Source organism: Sycon ciliatum, chromosome 3 (genome assembly GCF_964019385.1).
Source record: "Sycon ciliatum chromosome 3, ocSycCili1.1, whole genome shotgun sequence".
NCBI classification, from domain to species: Eukaryota; Metazoa; Porifera; class Calcarea; order Leucosolenida; family Sycettidae; genus Sycon; species Sycon ciliatum.
The window spans coordinates 26,730,249-26,748,946 of NC_088645.1; the positions used below are offsets into that span (position 1 = coordinate 26,730,249).

General features: G+C 49.5%; 2 protein-coding genes across 5 annotated transcripts in view; both read right to left on the bottom strand.

The window, feature by feature from the left end:
• LOC135811926 (uncharacterized) overlaps positions 1 to 18,698 on the bottom strand; it is a 195,015-nt gene that overhangs the window by 35,651 nt on the left and 140,666 nt on the right. The gene's annotated exons all lie outside the window — the stretch shown is intronic.
• LOC135812367 (uncharacterized) overlaps positions 1,928 to 18,698 on the bottom strand; it is a 35,871-nt gene continuing 19,100 nt past the window's right edge. Inside the window, exons 4-6 of the mRNA XM_065325743.1 lie at positions 4,620 to 4,676; positions 3,087 to 3,282; positions 1,928 to 1,967 (exon numbers count right to left, since the gene is read on the bottom strand). Coding sequence (XP_065181815.1) covers positions 1,928 to 1,967; positions 3,087 to 3,282; positions 4,620 to 4,676 — 293 coding nt within the window. The remainder of the gene's footprint in view (positions 1,968 to 3,086; positions 3,283 to 4,619; positions 4,677 to 18,698) is intronic.

An 18,698-nucleotide genomic window follows, 5' to 3' on the forward strand; every position in this document is an offset into this window, starting at 1 on the left:
GTACAGTGAGGGCTGCGTCCCACCCGCCTGTGTGGATTCACAGGAAGTGTGAGTTACGGAGTCTGAAGAAAACGTTGAACGGTCTCTGCTTGGATGACGACTACACCATAGCTCAGTGGTTAGAGCATCGCTGGCTACAAGCGAGGGTCCCTGGTTTGAGTCCTGGTGGTGACAGTCAATTTTTTATTCAGACGTTTCCCGTTTGTCTCTTTCCCTCAAAACCAGTTAAAATAATAATAATAATAATAATAATTAAATAATCGACGCGGAGACAACAATTTTATAATAGCTATAAAGAGAACAAATTCTGCTGTCATCGCCACACTACAACAAGGACATGAAGGTTTACCAAAATCGATTTTCTTGTCACAATCATCAGTGGAAAGCCGTGACTGAAGAATAACCATGCCAAATCAATAATTTATATACATTCAATAGTGTGTTACGAGAACAAAACAAAGTGCTAAAAATAGAATGAGGGAAGGTGAGACAATAGAAGTAAAATGAGAGCTAAGTGCAACAGGGGTGAGGAACTAATTGCAACGCTAGAACTGTGCAGTGAGACAAACAATCATGCTGTGCACCTACGAAAACAATCTTAACGCAACTACATGTTTCTTCTGCTTACAAAGATCAGGCTTATGCAAACGAATACAAACAGCCTCAAGTACTTTCAACTGACTAGCGTACCGTGCACGACAAAGAACGGAAAAACTATAATCATCATACACCTGCAGACACTTAGGGTGAGACAACAGATGAAGAAAAACAGCAGACTTCTTACGATCACAATCAACATCCGATTCCTCGTCTCCACCAACCGCAACCTCGTCCCCCGTCTCATCTTCCAACTCGTCCTCAGTGTCGTCCTCCGTGTCATTCTCCTCATCACCACCGATCGGTCCTAGGCTCGCGTCACGTTGCTGAACCTCTGTTCGTTGACTCCTCCTTTGATCTTGATGGTAATTTGTTACCATTGTTGTTGTTCCTGTTGTTGCTAAATCTTCTGTTCCCAGTGTCTTCGCCGGTGCTTGACATCCAGTACTGTAATAATTCATTGAATAATTAGCCGTTGATCGTCTAGGTCTTTGATTGTTGATCGTGTTGTTTTCTCTGTTGAATTCCGTTTCCTTCAGCCTTCTTTCTTCTTGTTCATGTTCAGTGCTTACCTCATCCATATTTGCCCGTGCCAGCGACACCACAGACTCAGCCCCAGCACTGCTGATGGCAGATGCAGGTGGCGGTTCTGGGGGAGGCAACGGCAACGATGGCGATGGGGGCATCACCATGATCACCTCGCCGCAGCGTCCACTTTGGTCTTGAGCTGGATGTTGTTGTGGTGTACTTTCTTGTGTTGTTATGGTGCATTGTGTTATAACGTTAGTGACAATGTGCACATTATCCATCTCCACGGCTCTCGATACGGGTAATGGAGGCACTATTGCCATCGACGGCAATTGTGCTAACGATGGCTCTGATCGAGGTTGCTTAGGTGGCCTGCCGCGTTTGGGTCGCAGTGCCCGTGCCGAGCCAGTCAGCATGTGCAGTGGGACGTGCTGCTAGATTTGTGCGTTCAGATGTTGAAGTATAATAATAATAATAAACCTTTGTGGCGCACAAATTTTGCGTTTTCATGAATGTGGCTGGTTTGTGATGAGAATTTGTTTCGATTTTTACCTCTTTTGAATCTTGTAGTTGTGCTGTCTGCAATGCACATACGGAGCAGTTTGTGGGGATTTTTCTTCTCCAGAATGCGCAATGGCTGCGAAAGTAGCGAAATTTAATCACTTGCAAAAGTTTCTAACTTTACAGTACCGGTACGTCTTTTATGATGCTTTCAAAAGTTGAGGCACAATGGCCTCCAACTGAGCAACGCCATACTGCTGCTGCTCAGGACCAGAACGTTGCGTCACAGCAACGTTTGTCATCAACTTGCTTCCTGTTCAGTGTTGATGCCGTAGAAATAACTGCACTCCCAGAGACGACAGAAGAATGCTGAAAGTTACCGTAGTTGTGTTCTCAGCTGCGCATAGAGGTTGCTCGCCGGTTTGCGCTGCGGAAAATCCTCCAGGTAGTTGACTTCTCATCCTCGGATATGGTAAAATGATCCCAAACAACAGAACGGGGAGCACGACCGAAAACAGTTTCTGACATGGGAACAGTGCGAACTCAAAACAAAAGAAAATTACGAAGTGGTCAAAGGAAGAGCTAGCAGCCAAAATATGTAAGTACATGTACAAGTACTCATGCTTTGTTCCGATGTTCGTCTCCATGTCGTCGCCTCGACTCCAGCCAAGTGCCGGTTTAGATCGTGAACCGCTCTCGCGCGAGGGTCGTGTACCACCTGGCGAATCGCTGGTCACAAGCACGCAGCTCCAATATTCTACAGGCGGTGTGTGAAACGATCGTGACTGATCGCGATGTTTTTACGGGTTTATCGTACCGTCCGCAAGTTCGTATGTTCGTGAGAACTACGAATGTTCGTTCGCTGTGGCCTAACGAACGAATATTCGAATGTTCCGTATATTCGTTTTACCCCCAATTAATGTAAACTAAACTAATATTCAAATACACCCATGCTCTACTAGAACGCATTGAATGTGCCCCAAATCCACGAGTGTACTTGACAGGAGACATTCAGCAGCCTGTCAGCGATCCACGATAGCTGTACAAGCAAAGATCGCTTCAACACGGCTGGGGTAGTTACGCTTTTCGCCTCCGCAAAAGCGGTACAAACGTTTCACGTGTGACCGCGGCCTTAGTAGATCAGGATCTCTTCAGTGGTATGCAATCAGCAAAGAGAGTCATTTTGATATGCATGTTGTATATCGGTATGCCAAGCTTACTACAACATAATAACTTCGCTAAGCTAAACGTGCAAAGCTCGCAGCGTAACTTGTACATGTAGTTCCTTGGTCTTCATTTCTCCTCGTGAAAGAAGTCCATTTGCATTTTTGCACTTACACACAATGTTGAGTTGATATGTTTGTATTGAGCTGCTATTATTTGTTTTACAGTAGTACAGTCCAGTGTGTGATCTGTTCAGTATAGGATGTGCGGTGATGTTCACAGGTAGTTTTCCATACCCTTTGAAGGACCCTAACTCAGCCCACACTAGACTACCATCAGTCTTCTCTAGTCGAATGAATGGTCCTGATCCACTGCCCACTTTGCATTTAGGTAAGTAATCGATAACACTTGCTGTAGGTTGTCCATCACCAAATGTCACTTCGAATGTTGTTACTTGTCCTGTAGGAGCTGCAGTTAGAGTGACGCCCTGACCTACATAGGAACACAAAAGAGAACCATAGCAAAAAAAACTAACTCAAAGCAGCACACACACACACACACACACACACACACGCACACACACACACACACACACATGCCAATAATTTAGCAATAGTGTTGCACTGCTAAATTACCATTGCTAGCATGCAAACACCACAGAAGAAAACACCAAAGAAGAAAACACCAGTGATACTCCAAACACATGTGTCGCATCCCCGGCTCACAGTGACCGGACCCCGAAATCACTACGAGCGGCGACCGAATATACGTGTGGCCTCACCACGAGCCCAGCACAACCCAGGGGCCAACCAATATAGCTGGCTTGGTCCAAGTTCAACCCCACACGATCAACAGACAAAGACTGTTAGTTTTACACTGTGAGTAGTCATTCAAATCCGAGCTCAAAGTAAACCAAGACAGAAAGCTGAAGCCGAGTTTCGACTGCTAGACTAGACTAGACAAGACTAGTGTAGACTGAAGTAAGAGAGAGAATGAGAGCTTCTTTTATAGCGCAATTTAGAGATATGGCGTGATCATTGCCAGAATGGTACGAGGTATTTCCAGGAACTACTAGAACAGGTAAAACTGGAATATGAGCAGCCAGTCAGCAGAAAAGCAGAATGCACGTACGTAATCATTCGAGAGAAAGAAAGACCAAATTGGGACGTGGAGAGCCCGTTCACCCACGTCAGAGTACAATGTGAGTATATGAGGGTCACGTTGGGGAGCCCGCTGACCCAACGTGCCATAGTTCAGCGGCTTCTTATGGTAAGTTCTGCTGCATTCTTGGTCTTGCTTGCTTGATACTCTGACCTCTCGTGCGGTCACTGCGGTGACGTTTTGGTTCTTGCACACGTCTTGGCTCTGCACTCTTTGCACTTAGCTCAGTTGGTTAGTCTTGGCTCTTTGCACAAAGCACCCAGGCATCGTGGAAACCTGTAGAACACCGTAGTGACTCCAGGCTTTGCACAAAGCCTGGAGTCACATTTCCAGGAAGTGAAGCACTTCCAGGAAACGTACGCGAGAACCTACCTGACCAGGTTCCGGCCTTGGATTACATGACGTGTCATGCCAAGAAGGCGTGTCAACTACGTGGGAAAGCGCGTGTCGCTCAACCTACATGCTAAGCACGTGGGACAAGACACTGGCCAAACCACATTGTACCAAAAAGGGTGTGACAGCGCAGCACAGAGCTGCTCACTATGTAGATCCGTCTGTCACAGGACTATCAGGCAGCCGTCGTCACGTTCAGGGACGTGACACATGAAATGACACTGCCAGATCTAGTTGAATACACTAATACTCTGAAGTAATATGATATCTCTTACCATTGCAGTCAGTTAACAATAGAGAATGAATGAGCAGGAGGCTGGCAACCGGGACACCTTCACCGTGTAGCAAAAATATATACAAGAAAATACAGTGAAACGTTACTTGTAAGGGTGCTGCCAACACACACAACCGTTTAAGAAGAACTACAATATGGATCCTTTTTGGATTACCCTACTCGCGGGATTAGTCCGCCTGGGACACTATTTTACCGATGTCCACCAAAGATGGGGTACTAGTCAAGAGAGAGCAACATTCACGAGAGGGCACTATTTGTTGAATGTCGGTACAGTTGCTTCATCCAGCATAAAACAAAGCAAAGCAGAGCCTAAAGTTTACTGTAAACTAGTATGATTTAACACAAACGGCAGCAAGAACTGGAATTTTGATCCTGAAACCCACCGGGTGCAATGTCATAGGCGAGAACATTAGTAAAAGAACACCAAACTGTCCCATGCATTTGGTTAGAAGCTGGGGTGGGGTGGGGGGGGGGGGGCACTATTCAAGAGAGGGCTTGATTTTTCACTGGCTCTTAGAGACTGGGGTACTATCCGAGATAGAGCACTGTTCAAGAGAGGGCTCTAGTCGTGAGGGTACGGTATGCTCGTTGGTTTGAGGGAAAGTTGGCAATTTGAACTCGGGTTCTGAGCGAGAAGTAGATCTAAAAATATGAAAGGGCGCACGAGTATGAGTTTTGAGCAATTGTCTACTACTGCTACAAGATAATAAGCAGTCGGGAAGTGCTATAACTAAGCACAAAACCCATAACGCATTCCAGTGTGTTCTTCCTTGTTTCTAAAGGATAAATCACGCTTTATTCACTGGGTAGACAATTTGGATTACAAGAACCCCCAATTTCGGGAATAATATCATCAGTCCATTGGTGGTCGTGCTAAAGAGATTTGACAGTAGAGCGAAGCCACTAACGCCACTAGAAATCTCTACAGCCATGGGACGGAAATGAATTTTGTCTCGTTGACAAGGATTCCAACGTAGTTAGAAATTTAACTGAAATCCTAGGCACCTAAGGATAATAACTTTTTTCCTGTACCATAGTTCCGCACATATAAGCCCACGGGCAAATATATCGGGTTTTTTTAACCCTCCACTTTCTTGTTTTCTGGCTCATCAACAAGAACAGCTCGTGCCGGTATTGTGAAAAATATACTTGACAAACAGGTCCGTAACGGTGTTTGGGTCTGTTTATTAGCCAATGGGCCTATAAACGGAGGTGGGCTTATATCCGGATATAGGCCCGTGGGCTTATATGCGCAGAACTACGGTATGTGTATTTGCCAAAGCAGTCTGAATGTCGCCTTTCCAAGCACTAGTTTACACGTTAAACTCCCAGATTTAGCAAAGATAATTCGACAGGATATAAAGGCATCGATTTTGGAAAATTTGCGAATCCTGCCGGATGGCTGAAAACCATGCGACAATCGCATGGTAGGTATGGTGATTGGTGATCAACAATTTTTCTGTGGTCTGAATTTTTCAAAATTTAGACGGATGTGGTCTGGTATGTCTCTGCATGAGAATTGCTAGTTGGCATCTGACAGAGATGCCAGGCAGTCACACTGTGCGTCTACTACTTACACAGCTGCATAATGCCGTTTTCATCCCGTAGCTATACAGAAGACGTAACTTCAGTAACGTCTGGCGCTAGCCAGGGTCCACACAGCTTTAATTTGGTGTTTGTTTGTTTGTTTGTGTCACGCCTGGCTATCCGTATCTGACGGCAAAAAAGCATACGTTGTTATAAATTTTTCAATTCTCCTATTTTTTTTCAGGCATATCCTGGGATACGAACCCGCACTATCTCCCTACATGCATTCCCCCATACACTTCGCATTCATGCCCATTCTTCGAAGTTGCTTCACGTTATTATCTTGCGTTTGTAAGCCCTGTTTGAATATTGCGGGCAGCTGTATGTGGCCAGCTGTGTTTGATGGTGCGGTACGGTACGGGAGACAGTGTCGTATTACCCTCGATCGTACCTGTCCCATACCTATCCCCTACCGTACCGTACCATCAAAGACGGCGGGCCACAATGCATATTCAAGTAGGGCTTTCAAATGCAAGATTATAACGTGAAGCAACTTGGAAGAATTAGTATGTATGCGAAGTGTATCGGGGGATGCATGCAGGGCGCGCGATAGTGCGGGTTCGAATCCCAGGTTATGTCTTAAAAAAATGATTTTTTTAAAGAATTTATAACATTCCTTTTTTTGTCTAGGTCATCAAGGCAAAAAAGCATAGCGTAGGGCCCTGAGCTTCCAAGCTCTCTCGTTTTTATTTTACTATTCTTGTTTTTCGGCAACGCGGATGATGATGATGATGATGATGATGATGATGATGATTATTCGGATGCGCTTGCGGAGACCGGTTGGACTTTTGGCTGCTCTGGTTGGAGGAAGAAGCTTGCTTGGCTGCTGAGCTGCTTGATTGCTGCTTGATTGCTGTTTGGTCTGGAGTTGACTGGAGCAGCTGTTATATCTTCAAGTTGGCTAGGTTGGCAGTGTCCTGCCATTGGATGAAGTCTCATGGTGTGGTCAAATCCTTCGATCCTTAGCGCAAGGGCTGAGTTGTGCGTTGCGCCAAGCTGGATTACCTGGATTAGCTACATCGCTGCATTACGCGCTGAGGTGAAGTGCTTGCGCCACTCATGGGCGCTTATTGGTGACGGATGTTTCTCCTGCTGTTGCTGGTCCAGATCGTGGCACTTGCCTTGCCGGGCTGTCACCAGGGGTCTGCGCTATCCGTGTTCCGCGCTGACTGGGTGGTTGGCCTGATGCCTTGCTGTAGGTGCCAGACGGGCAGAGCATGTACACGATGTTCGTGTGTGAAGGCTGGGAGAGTTTGTAGCGATTGCTACCCGAGCAGGTCTACGCCCAGCACTTGCTGTAATGTGTCTGCAGCTGCTGCCGGAGTGCTACGCAGCCAACCACCATCTATCGCCAGTGCTGGTGTGGACCCAGCTCTCTCTTGTGGTGTGGATGGTGCAAGTCTACAGTCTCGGCCTCCGGTTGTTCATTCTGTCTCTCGGGATTTGGCGCCTCCTCTCACCGTGGCAAGTGCTTTTGATGCCTCTGTTATTAGCAGCCAGGAGGGTGATGGCGGCTCTAGTGAGAATGCCTCCGGCTCTAGTGAGAATGGCGAGGAGGGTGATGAGTGCTCCCCACACCTTGTCACGGTTAATCGAAGTGCCACCCTACCCTCTGGTCCTGGAGAGGATACCCAGCTCCTGGCTGATCTCGGTGGCAGCCAGCCAAGCAGTGTGCTTGACAGCTCGGAGGATTATGGAACGAATACAGAGCACCGCGCTGGTGGCGGCCAGGTGGATGTGGAATCAACCGCTCAGGCACGGTCGAGGCCTATCCCCAGCCCAGCGGATGCCGGTAGTGGAGTTGCGAGCGTAGCCAGGGATCCGTTTTCCGCGAGAATCATCGATGCCTACGAGGTCGTGGTAGGCTGGAGACGCAATCTGTTCATTATACCCCATGGATCCGCTGGTGCAGCCTTTGTTGACGAGCTCGCATCTCTGATCCTTGGGTTTGCGGATGACTCCGGTAAAAGAGATGTCGCATGGAGAGCTGTGTGCGTTGCTTGTCACCTTCTCTTGCAAAAACCACACAAATCAAAGATCATGAAAAACCATAGTGAGCATCTTCGCAGACGTCTCGTGCTGTGGAGAGATTGCGACATTCCACAGTTACTGAGCGAGTGCCTTTGTATCCAGGCGCACTTGCCGGCGTCGGGCGGAGGCTCTCCCAGGCCCGCCTCACAGGAGAAGAGTGACGTGGTGTTCGCTAAGGCCACCCTTTGTTAATTCATTGTTTAACGTCCTTTTTTTCGCGAAAAGGTACGCGGGAGGGCGGAAAAAAAACAAAAGCCCATTCCAAAAACTGGAAACCCCAATCAAACATTTTGACCAGTAAAGCATGTGATATATACAATATATCTGGGTCTAACGGCACTTGCAGGCATAGAACAACACTCTTTGATGGTACATTGGAGCACATGCCTGATGAATCCAACAAAACAGGTACATAGCATGGAGTTAGCATGTCATGAATTCATTACATCTGGATTTTTACTAGGACACACACCGTACGATATTTAAAAGCCAACAAAAAAAGAAAAAGAACACAAGACAAAGGCATGCCCGGGAGGCAAGATTATAAGTTTAAGGTCATGATCGGCACACTGTGAAACTACACAATCATGTATTTACAACTTCGCATATTATTGGTACTACTACTTTCTTGTTTTTTTTTCCGGTCGGAGGCAAAAAGGTACGCGGGCGCGGACGTTAAACAACGAAAAAAGAAAGGGTGGCCTAATCTCGTTTTCAATGGAAAGATTTCTTCTGCCGTTCGCTACCTGGCGCCAAACGCTTCTGGTGGAGTCCTTTCCATGAACGACATTGTGGATGATACCACGGGAGAGACGGTCCGTGACGCCCTGTTGAAGAAACATCCGCCATCTGCTACACCGCCTGCTTCGGCTCTCTTGCCGGGTGATCCCGAGATTGTCAACCAGGTCATCTTTCAACAAATAACCCCTGAGCTAATAAAGAAAATCGGCCGAGGCATGCAGGGTTCCTCTGGACCGTCTGGCCTGGACGCTGAGGCGTGGTGCCGAATGCTGACGTGCTATGACGCCTCGTCAAGGCGTTTGTGTTCATCCCTTGCTGCCGCGGGGAGGTGCATATGTACCGAGCGCCTTGCCGGTTGCGCGATGATTGGATTTACATCCGCTCGCCTAATACACCTCGATAAGAAACCTGGCGTGCGCCCCATCGCTGTGGGCGAAGTGTACCGGCGTATCATTGGTCGCGCCGTGATGTCAGTAGTGGAAAGTGATGTGCTGAGAGTAACAGCTCCTGTCCAACTCTGTGTGGGCGTTCCATCTGCCTGCGAAGCCGCCGTACACACAATGTCCCGTCTGTTCGCTGGCCCGGGGGTTGAGGGTGTCTTGCTTGTGGACGCCTCCAATGCATTTAATGCATTGAATAGGCAGGCTGCGCTACACAACATTCCGCGTCTCTGCCCCCCCGCTTGCAACGGTGTTTCGTAACACGTATGGATCAGTTTCCCGCCTGTTTGTGTCTGGTGGAGGTGAAATCGAATCGCGTGAAGGCACGGCTCAGGGCGACCCACTGGCTATGGCAGCCTATGCTGTGGCGATCATGCCACTGGTCAGGCGCCTGGCTGCGACATGCCCCAGTGTTGTCCAATCTTGGTTCGCGGATGATGACTCGGGTGCAGGTCTTCTGGCTCGCCTTCGGAATTACTGGGATGAACTCCGGGCCATTGGCCCTGGTTATGGTTACTACCCGAACGCGTCCAAAACTGTTCTGATCACAAAGCCAGAGCATCTGGATAGGGCCAGAGAAATCTTCTTCGACAGTGGCATCCAGATTACCGCCGCTGGCGGCCGATTCCTCGGGGGCGCCCTAGGGTCAGAAGATTTCTGCCGCTCTTATATGGGGCAGTTGGCGGATAGATGGGCTGGTGACCTGCGCACCTTGTGTGAGATCGCCCAGACTCAACCTCATGCGGCGTATACCGTCTTCTCCAAGGCCCTGTCATCACGGTGGACTTACCACTTGCGCTCAATGCCGTTCTCGACAGGCGTTTTGGAGGCCTTGGATGAGATCCTCAGTGACCATTTCCTGCCGGCTTTGCTGGGTCATGGAATTGCGCAGGCCAGCCACCAACGTTGGCTAATGGCTTTGCCTGTCCGGCATGGGGGCCTCGCCGTCCCCATATTGTCGAAGACGGCGGCTGGGGAACATCAGGCCTCTGTCAGTGCCACTGATCCTCTGGTTCAGCTTGCGCTATCATCGCCTTCGCCTGACTGTGCTGGTGCATCACTGCCTCCGCCTGCGGGACCGCCTCTGCGTGATATTAACCAACCACCTATGGGACTACCCCCGCATCATTGTGCTAATATGTCACCGCCTCTGCCTGCTGGGTCGCCTTTGCCTGCCGGTGCTGATGCGTCGCTGCCTCGGCCTCCGCGGCCACCTCCGCCTGACTGTGCTGGTGCGTCGCTGCCTCCACCTGTGGGACGGCCCCTACCTGGCTTAGACCAACCGCTGGTGCGACTGCATTCGCCTGACCGTGCTGCCGTGTCACTGCCTCCGCCTGCGGAACCGCCTCCGCCTGACTGTGCTCGTGCGTCGCTGCCTCCGCCTGATTATGCTGGCGCGTTGTCGCCTCCACCTGCGGGTCCGCCTCCGCCTGATCTTGACCAACTACCTGATGCCGGATCGTTCTCTGCGCTGCGTGCGGAGCCTGTTGCCGTGGGATTAGGCGTCGAAGAGCCTGGCGAGACTAATCCTAGTGGTCCGTGTGGTGTCGCTGAGGCTGTTGCTGCGGTGCGTGCTGGGCTGCGCCAGGTGAGAGCACAGCGGGACCAGATTTCGCGTGGTGTGCAGGCAGAGATTGGCCCTGGACTGTCTCCGTGCCAGCGGCTACTGTTTGAAACAGCGGGTGAGAAAGGCACCTCCAGCTGGCTGACCGCCCAACCGTCATACAATCAGCCAGTAACCATATTCAATAAATCTGATTTCCGGGATGCTCTCTGCTTCCGATACGGTCTGGAGCTGGATGGCCTCCCTGAGACTTGTGTTTGTGGAGCAACTCTAACCACTGAGCATGCAATGGCTTGTCCTACTGGCGGCTACACCATCGCACGCCATAATGATGTTCGCGATTTGCTGGCGGGTGTACTGTCGGAGGTATTGCCTGACGTGGAGGTGGAGCCGGTGCTAGCGCCATTTGATGGGGAGGATCTTCCCCATCGTACAGCCAACAGGAAATCCGAAGCTCGCCTCGATGTGAGGGCGCGGGGTTTCTGGTCCAGGCAGCAGGAGGCTTTCTTTGATGTTCGGGTGACTCAGCCAAAGCCAAACCTGCTGTCGCGTCCAGAAGTCCAGCGCCATCTCCAAAAGCATGAAGGCATGAAAAAGCGGGAATACGGAGCGCGTGTTGTGAATATAGACCGAGGCACATTCACCCCGTTGGTTTTCGCCACGAATGGCATGTGTGGCCGGGAGGCAGACCGCTTTCTCAAGTGTCTTGCAGCCCAGTATGTCGATAAACACAGTGACTTGGCCTACTCGCTGGTTATGGGTCGATTGCGGTGCCTGCTCTCGTTCACTTTACTCCGTTGGGCAGTGACCTGTTTTCGCGGCTGCCGTAGCTCCTACCAGAAAAAGTCAGTCAAGAATTTCAGGAGGTATTGTTTGATGGGTCGTTAGATAGAGGCCGGTGTTTGTGAGACTGCAATCATTTAATGTTTCTTCCTTAGTGGTGTAGGTAGATTCTGTTTTGTAAGCATAGTAGGACTACTTTTGTTTTGTAAGTCAATCTCATTCTCCACGCTTTGCTGTCATTTGGTTGATGTTTTGAAGTAGTTTTTATGACCTGATGTTTGTTTTTTATATTTGTAGTTCTATTGTTGACATCTTTTGTCTTTTCTTTGGGTTAAAAGGTTAACTTCATCCTCGTTTTCCTATTGCCTTGTATTGGAATTTGCCCATAAAAGTGGCTACGGTGTGATAATGCATTTCTATAAATTATTTCGTGTTTTAACATTATTTTCAGAAAATTGCTCTTACAATACCTTGCGTTTCATATTCATAATATTGTTGCCCGTAAAAGCGGCTTGGTCACATGATGATGATGATGATGATGATGATGATGATGATGATGATTTTGATGATGATGAAGCCACTTCTTTGGGCAAACAAAACACAATTTCCCAAGATGAAGGAGTGGAACCCTACACAAATAATAGTTTAAATGAATCCAACGCAAAGATCGTTTTTCCATGAAATACAACAATTGAACACAATTACATGCTTAAAGGCATGAAAGCAACAAAACAGCAACAAAAGGGTAAACGCCATACCAATCCCGCATGCACAGTCAGGACACAGCACGATACTTAACAAACTAGACCTGACTCGGCCACGGCAATCGAGACATCATGAAAACATCTCGCCGGATGGTGGTACCGTGACCGAGCCCCACGTATGCACAACACAGCAGCACGCAGCAAAGCAAAAGACAGCCGACAGCGGAGTAAACCAATGACCTGGGAATAGTGAGATCCCGATGACTCGGCCTGCATCTGGCACAGTCTCTTGAGGAACACATTGCACAGCCTCCCACAACCACCATGCACAGAGAACACGAGAGGTGTGAAAGCGGCTCTTTCTACATTTGTGACTCTTGGCCCATATTCGTTCCACTTACGCCGCTCGTGCTGCTGGTACAATGCAGGAAGGGTTCTGGACCCGTAGGAAGGAGCATCTGGGCAAAATACCCTTACATCAAAAAAAGCTTCCTCCCCACGGGTCCAAAACCCTCGAGCGGCTATGTCCAGGCGCGCATCCTCTCGGCGGTTCGTTGACCGAAGAGGAAACCTCTCACCAGAAAGAGGTTGCAGCGCTGGTTCTGTCGAAACGGCAGTGCAGACTTCAGTCAATTCCCTCGCCAGCAGGTCACGTATCTCGTTATGACGAAGTGTCGGGAAGCCGCCCCTGGCGCAACATAGCTGATGCTCAACTGAGAACAGCTCACCACACACACAGGTTGCTGGTGTATTGGCTAGCGGCCATGCATATCTCAATGCCAGAGCATCCCGGAAGTCACGCTTGGTGAGACGAAAGCCATGCTCCGCCAGGGGCAGCACGCTCAGCCATGAGGATGATCCTTTCTCCGTGTGTTCTTCTATTCGTCGCTTCGTCATCTCATCGCTCGTGTCCACTATTTTGTTCCTGGCTGCCTTTGCGCGCTCCCGGTTTTCGGTGTGGACGACACGCTTTTTGTGACGCATTTCATCGATCATCCTCTGAAAGGGGGTACCAGCACCAGCAACATCAGCAGCCACATCCGGTCCAGGGTTTGAGTTGCCAGCGACCTCCCGCGGCTGCACCTCCGTTGCCGTCATCGTGGGAGTGGGAGACGCTCCACCACGGTCAGCAGTATCTGCAGAAGCCGGCACATCTCCAGCGAGAGAAATTGGATCGCTATCCTTAGCGAAATCGCCCAGAACCTCCTTCACCATAGGTCCGGACACTTGCTTGGAGCCCTGGTGCTCAAACCGTGGTCGAGTCGTGAGGTCCGGAAGGGCCATCCCACCATCCCGTGTCGGGAGCTTTAGAATATCAATGTCTTTCAGAGGCACGCTCGGTTGTCCCACGAGCTCCGGTAGAAGTGAGGAGTGAAGCTCCCGCTCCAACGGCGCCAAGTCCTCCGCAGAAAAAGCCATAGTTCGAAACACATAGTTCCATCTGTTGACTAAGCCATGGGTCAACGCAGAGTATGCTGCATGCGGCTCTGATGCGGCATAATTTGCTAAAATCTCTGTATGTTTCGCCCACTCTTCTACTTTTGTCTCTTTGAATTCTCCGAGGAATGCCTCAGTCCCGATAGCAGCGCCCAGATACTGTACGCCACGAGACTTGACGTGGATAGTTGTGTCACCAAAAGTCTCGGCAGCCAAGGACTCAAAGCCAGGCTTGACGAGTAGTTGCGTTTTTGTTTCGTTGATGTTGTAGCCGTATTTTTGGCCCTCTTCCTTAAGGAGGTTGTACCACTTTCGCAATGGGGAGAGCCCTCCGGCAGCTGCCGAGTCATCTGCAAACCATCCCTGGCACACATCTGCAACATTGGTTCCGACTGACTTGACGAGAGGGGTGAGAGCCGTGGCATAAATGGCCATCGCAAGAGGGTCACCCTGGGTTGTGCCCTCCTGTGACAATAAAGACTGGCCACCACGCACAAAGAGGGATGCAGGGTCTTGGTAAGTATTCAATGTTATTTGTGCTAGCGGGGGGCATACTCGAGCAATATTGTGCAATGCAGCGCGGCGATTCAAGCTATTGAAGGCATTGCGAGCATCGACTAGCAACACTGCCTCAGCCTTTTCCGAAGCAAAGGCAGCCGTCATTGAGTGCACCATAGCCTCCACCCCAGCCGGGATGCCCGTGCAGGCCTGAACTGGTCCGCAGGCTTGCATAATGTCGGGTTTCATCAGAAACAATGCCGCCTTGGAGCACAGTCTACGAAACACTTCACATACCCCTATTGCAAATATTTTGATTTTGATAAAAACGATTCAAAGCCTCTCAATTATTTAGCACTAGTTGATGTATATATAAGAATAATAACATTAGTTACACTTTCACACCAAACTAGCTCGGCGCAGCACCAATCACTGCAGGGGAACCCGACCCTCCACCATCGCCAACTCACGAAGCATGTGAACTGGACGATGACGGGCCGACCGAGCACCCCTGACACACAACACAGCGGAACGTAGCAGCGCGAAAGACACCCGACAACGATAATAACTCATCAACGACGAATAGCTACCTCCCGAAGATTGAGATGTAAGGAGGCAAAGGCGCCTGAGGAAGGCCGTGGATGCCGGCGCAGCAGCCCCATTCACGGAAAACACAAGAGGTGCAAAGGCACCACGCTCAACATTGACTACTCTCTCCTGATATTGCAGTCTCTTAGCGCCCTCATGTTGCCGGAAGAGCGCGTCCAGGCTTCTGGACGCGTAGGATGATGATGATGATGATGATGATGATGATTTTTTTTTTTTTTTGATGATGATGAAGCCACTTCTTTGGGCAAACAAAACACAATTTCCCAAGATGAAGGAGTGGAACCCTACACAAATAATAGTTTAAATGAATCCAACGCAAAGATCGTTTTTCCATGAAATACAACAATTGAACACAATTACATGCTTAAAGGCATGAAAGCAACAAAACAGCAACAAAAGGGTAAGCGCCATACCAATCCCGCATGCACAGTCAGGACACAGCACGATACTTAACAAACTAGACCTGACTCGGCCACGGCAATCGAGACATCATGAAAACATCTCGCCGGATGGTGGTACCGTGACCGAGCCCCACGTATGCACAACACAGCAGCACGCAGCAAAGCAAAAGACAGCCGACAGCGGAGTAAACCAATGACCTGGGAATAGTGAGATCCCGATGACTCGGCCTGCATCTGGCACAGTCTCTTGAGGAACACATTGCACAGCCTCCCACAACCACCATGCACAGAGAACACGAGAGGTGTGAAAGCGGCTCTTTCTACATTTGTGACTCTTGGCCCATATTCGTTCCACTTACGCCGCTCGTGCTGCTGGTACAATGCAGGAAGGGTTCTGGACCCGTAGGAAGGAGCATCTGGGCAAAATACCCTTACATCAAAAAAAGCTTCCTCCCCACGGGTCCAAAACCCTCGAGCGGCTATGTCCAGGCGCGCATCCTCTCGGCGGTTCGTTGACCGAAGAGGAAACCTCTCACCAGAAAGAGGTTGCAGCGCTGGTTCTGTCGAAACGGCAGTGCAGACTTCAGTCAATTCCCTCGCCAGCAGGTCACGTATCTCGTTATGACGAAGTGTCGGGAAGCCGCCCCTGGCGCAACATAGCTGATGCTCAACTGAGAACAGCTCACCACACACACAGGTTGCTGGTGTATTGGCTAGCGGCCATGCATATCTCAATGCCAGAGCATCCCGGAAGTCACGCTTGGTGAGACGAAAGCCATGCTCCGCCAGGGGCAGCACGCTCATCCATGAGGATGATCCTTTCTCCGTGTGTTCTTCTATTCGTCGCTTCGTCATCTCATCGCTCGTGTCCACTATTTTGTTCCTGGCTGCCTTTGCGCGCTCCCGGTTTTCGGTGTGGACGACACGCTTTTTGTGACGCATTTCATCGATCATCCTCTGAAAGGGGGTACCAGCACCAGCAACATCAGCAGCCACATCCGGTCCAGGGTTTGAGTTGCCAGCGACCTCCCGCGGCTGCACCTCCGTTGCCGTCTTCGTGGGAGTGGGAGACGCTCCACCACGGTCAGCAGTATCTGCAGAAGCCGGCACATCTCCAGCGAGAGAAATTGGATCGCTATCCTTAGCGAAATCGCCCAGAACCTCCTTCACCATAGGTCCGGACACTTGCTTGGAGCCCTGGTGCTCAAACCGTGGTCGAGTCGTGAGGTCCGGAAGGGCCATCCCACCATCCCGTGTCGGGAGCTTTAGAATATCAATGTCTTTCAGAGGCACGCTCGGTTGTCCCACGAGCTCCGGTAGAAGTGAGGAGTGAAGCTCCCGCTCCAACGGCGCCAAGTCCTCCGCAGAAACAGCCATAGTTCGAAACACATAGTTCCATCTGTTGACTAAGCCATGGGTCAACGCAGAGTATGCTGCATGCGGCTCTGATGCGGCATAATTTGCTAAAATCTCTGTATGTTTCACCCACTCTTCTACTTTTGTCTCTTTGAATTCTCCGAGGAATGCCTCAGTCCCGATAGCAGCGCCCAGATACTGTACGCCACGAGACTTGACGTGGATAGTTGTGTCACCAAAAGTCTCGGCAGCCAAGGACTCAAAGCCAGGCTTGACGAGTAGTTGCGTTTTTGTTTCGTTGATGTTGTAGCCGTATTTTTGGCCCTCCTCCTTAAGGAGGTTGTACCACTTTCGCAATGGGGAGAGCCCTCCGGCAGCTGCCGAGTCATCTGCAAACCATCCCTGGCACACATCTGCAACATTGGTTCCGACTGACTGATGATGATGATGATGATGATGATGATGATGATGATGATGATGATGATGATGATGATGATGATCGCTGGTTATGGGTCGATTGCGGTGCCTGCTCTCGTTCACTTTACTCCGTTGGGCAGTGACCTGTTTTCGCAGCTGCCGTAGCTCCTACCAGAAAAAGTCAGTCAAGAATTTCAGGAGTTATTGTTTGATGGGTCGTTAGATAGAGGCCGGTGTTTGTGAGACTGCAATCATTTAATGTTTCTTCCTTAGTGGTGTAGGTAGATTCTGTTTTGTAAGCATAGTAGGACTACTTTTGTTTTGTAAGTCAATCTCATTCTCCACGCTTTGCTGTCATTTGGTTGATGTTTTGAAGTAGTTTTTATGACCTGATGTTTGTTTTTTATATTTGGCCCGATATCTGAGACTTTCGACCTTCGGGGCTACGCGTTTTTTTTGAGAAAACACTAAAAACAAATTTGTTCGCAAAAAAATCGATTCCGTCAAAGCAAAGTGCAGAGACGACAATGGCGGAACAAAATTGAAGGCGATTCTTGTGTCAGTTGGTTATTGGGCTCACGGAGCACAGCAGCCGCGATCCCATGGACGGTGATGCATCGTTCTTTGTGGATATCCTGTCAAGCGGCAACAGCGCTTCTAGTTCTGAGAGCGCATGTCAGGCGAATCGATCGCAAGTGACACGCGGTACTTACCTGTCGGGGGCGACGATGATGAGGACTTGGCCTGGATGAGTATGATCAAGGCTAACCACAGTCTGCCTCAGCGATAGCTGCTACAGCTCCAGGCAAGGACAACCAGGTGGATTCCTGAGGGTACGCCGCTTGCAAGGTCGCTGGGCGCCCTTGCGCGAGTGGCAGAACTGTTTCCTGAGTGTCACGCCAGACCTGCTAAAACAGCACGAAATGATGCGAGTTTTCTTTGCGACGATGATCCTAAAATGTTTGGGATGGCAAGCTCGATACTCGAGCTAATAATGGCGAATCAGACCATCACGGAGCACATGAGGCTGGGCAATCTCGAGTAACATTCTGTTACTTTTGAGTTGGTGGTGTGAAACGCTTGTCAGGCTGGTTTACTGATGTTTGGAAATGGTCAGTCTCCACAAAGTGCAACAAGGCGAATCTGGACGCATTTGCTCTGTTTGACTCCTTCACAATAAGTATGTGAATGCTGTCACATGTATCATGGTGTTCCATCAAAATCTGTTGCAGACTATCCTGTCAAGCATGTCCATCACCAGGAGAACAGATAAATCACCTCTCCTTCTAATGCTGCTATTGCTGCTGTTGCAACTACACAACCTCAATAAAGTCACGGAATGCTGGAAATGAAGTACCTGAACAGTCAAAACACTTTACTATATTAGTTGGCTAGTGATATCACATAGAAACAATTTTTGGTGGCTCCAAACACACTGATCTTTCAAAATTGTAAAAAAAAGAACAATTCATTAACATGACTCCTGACTGT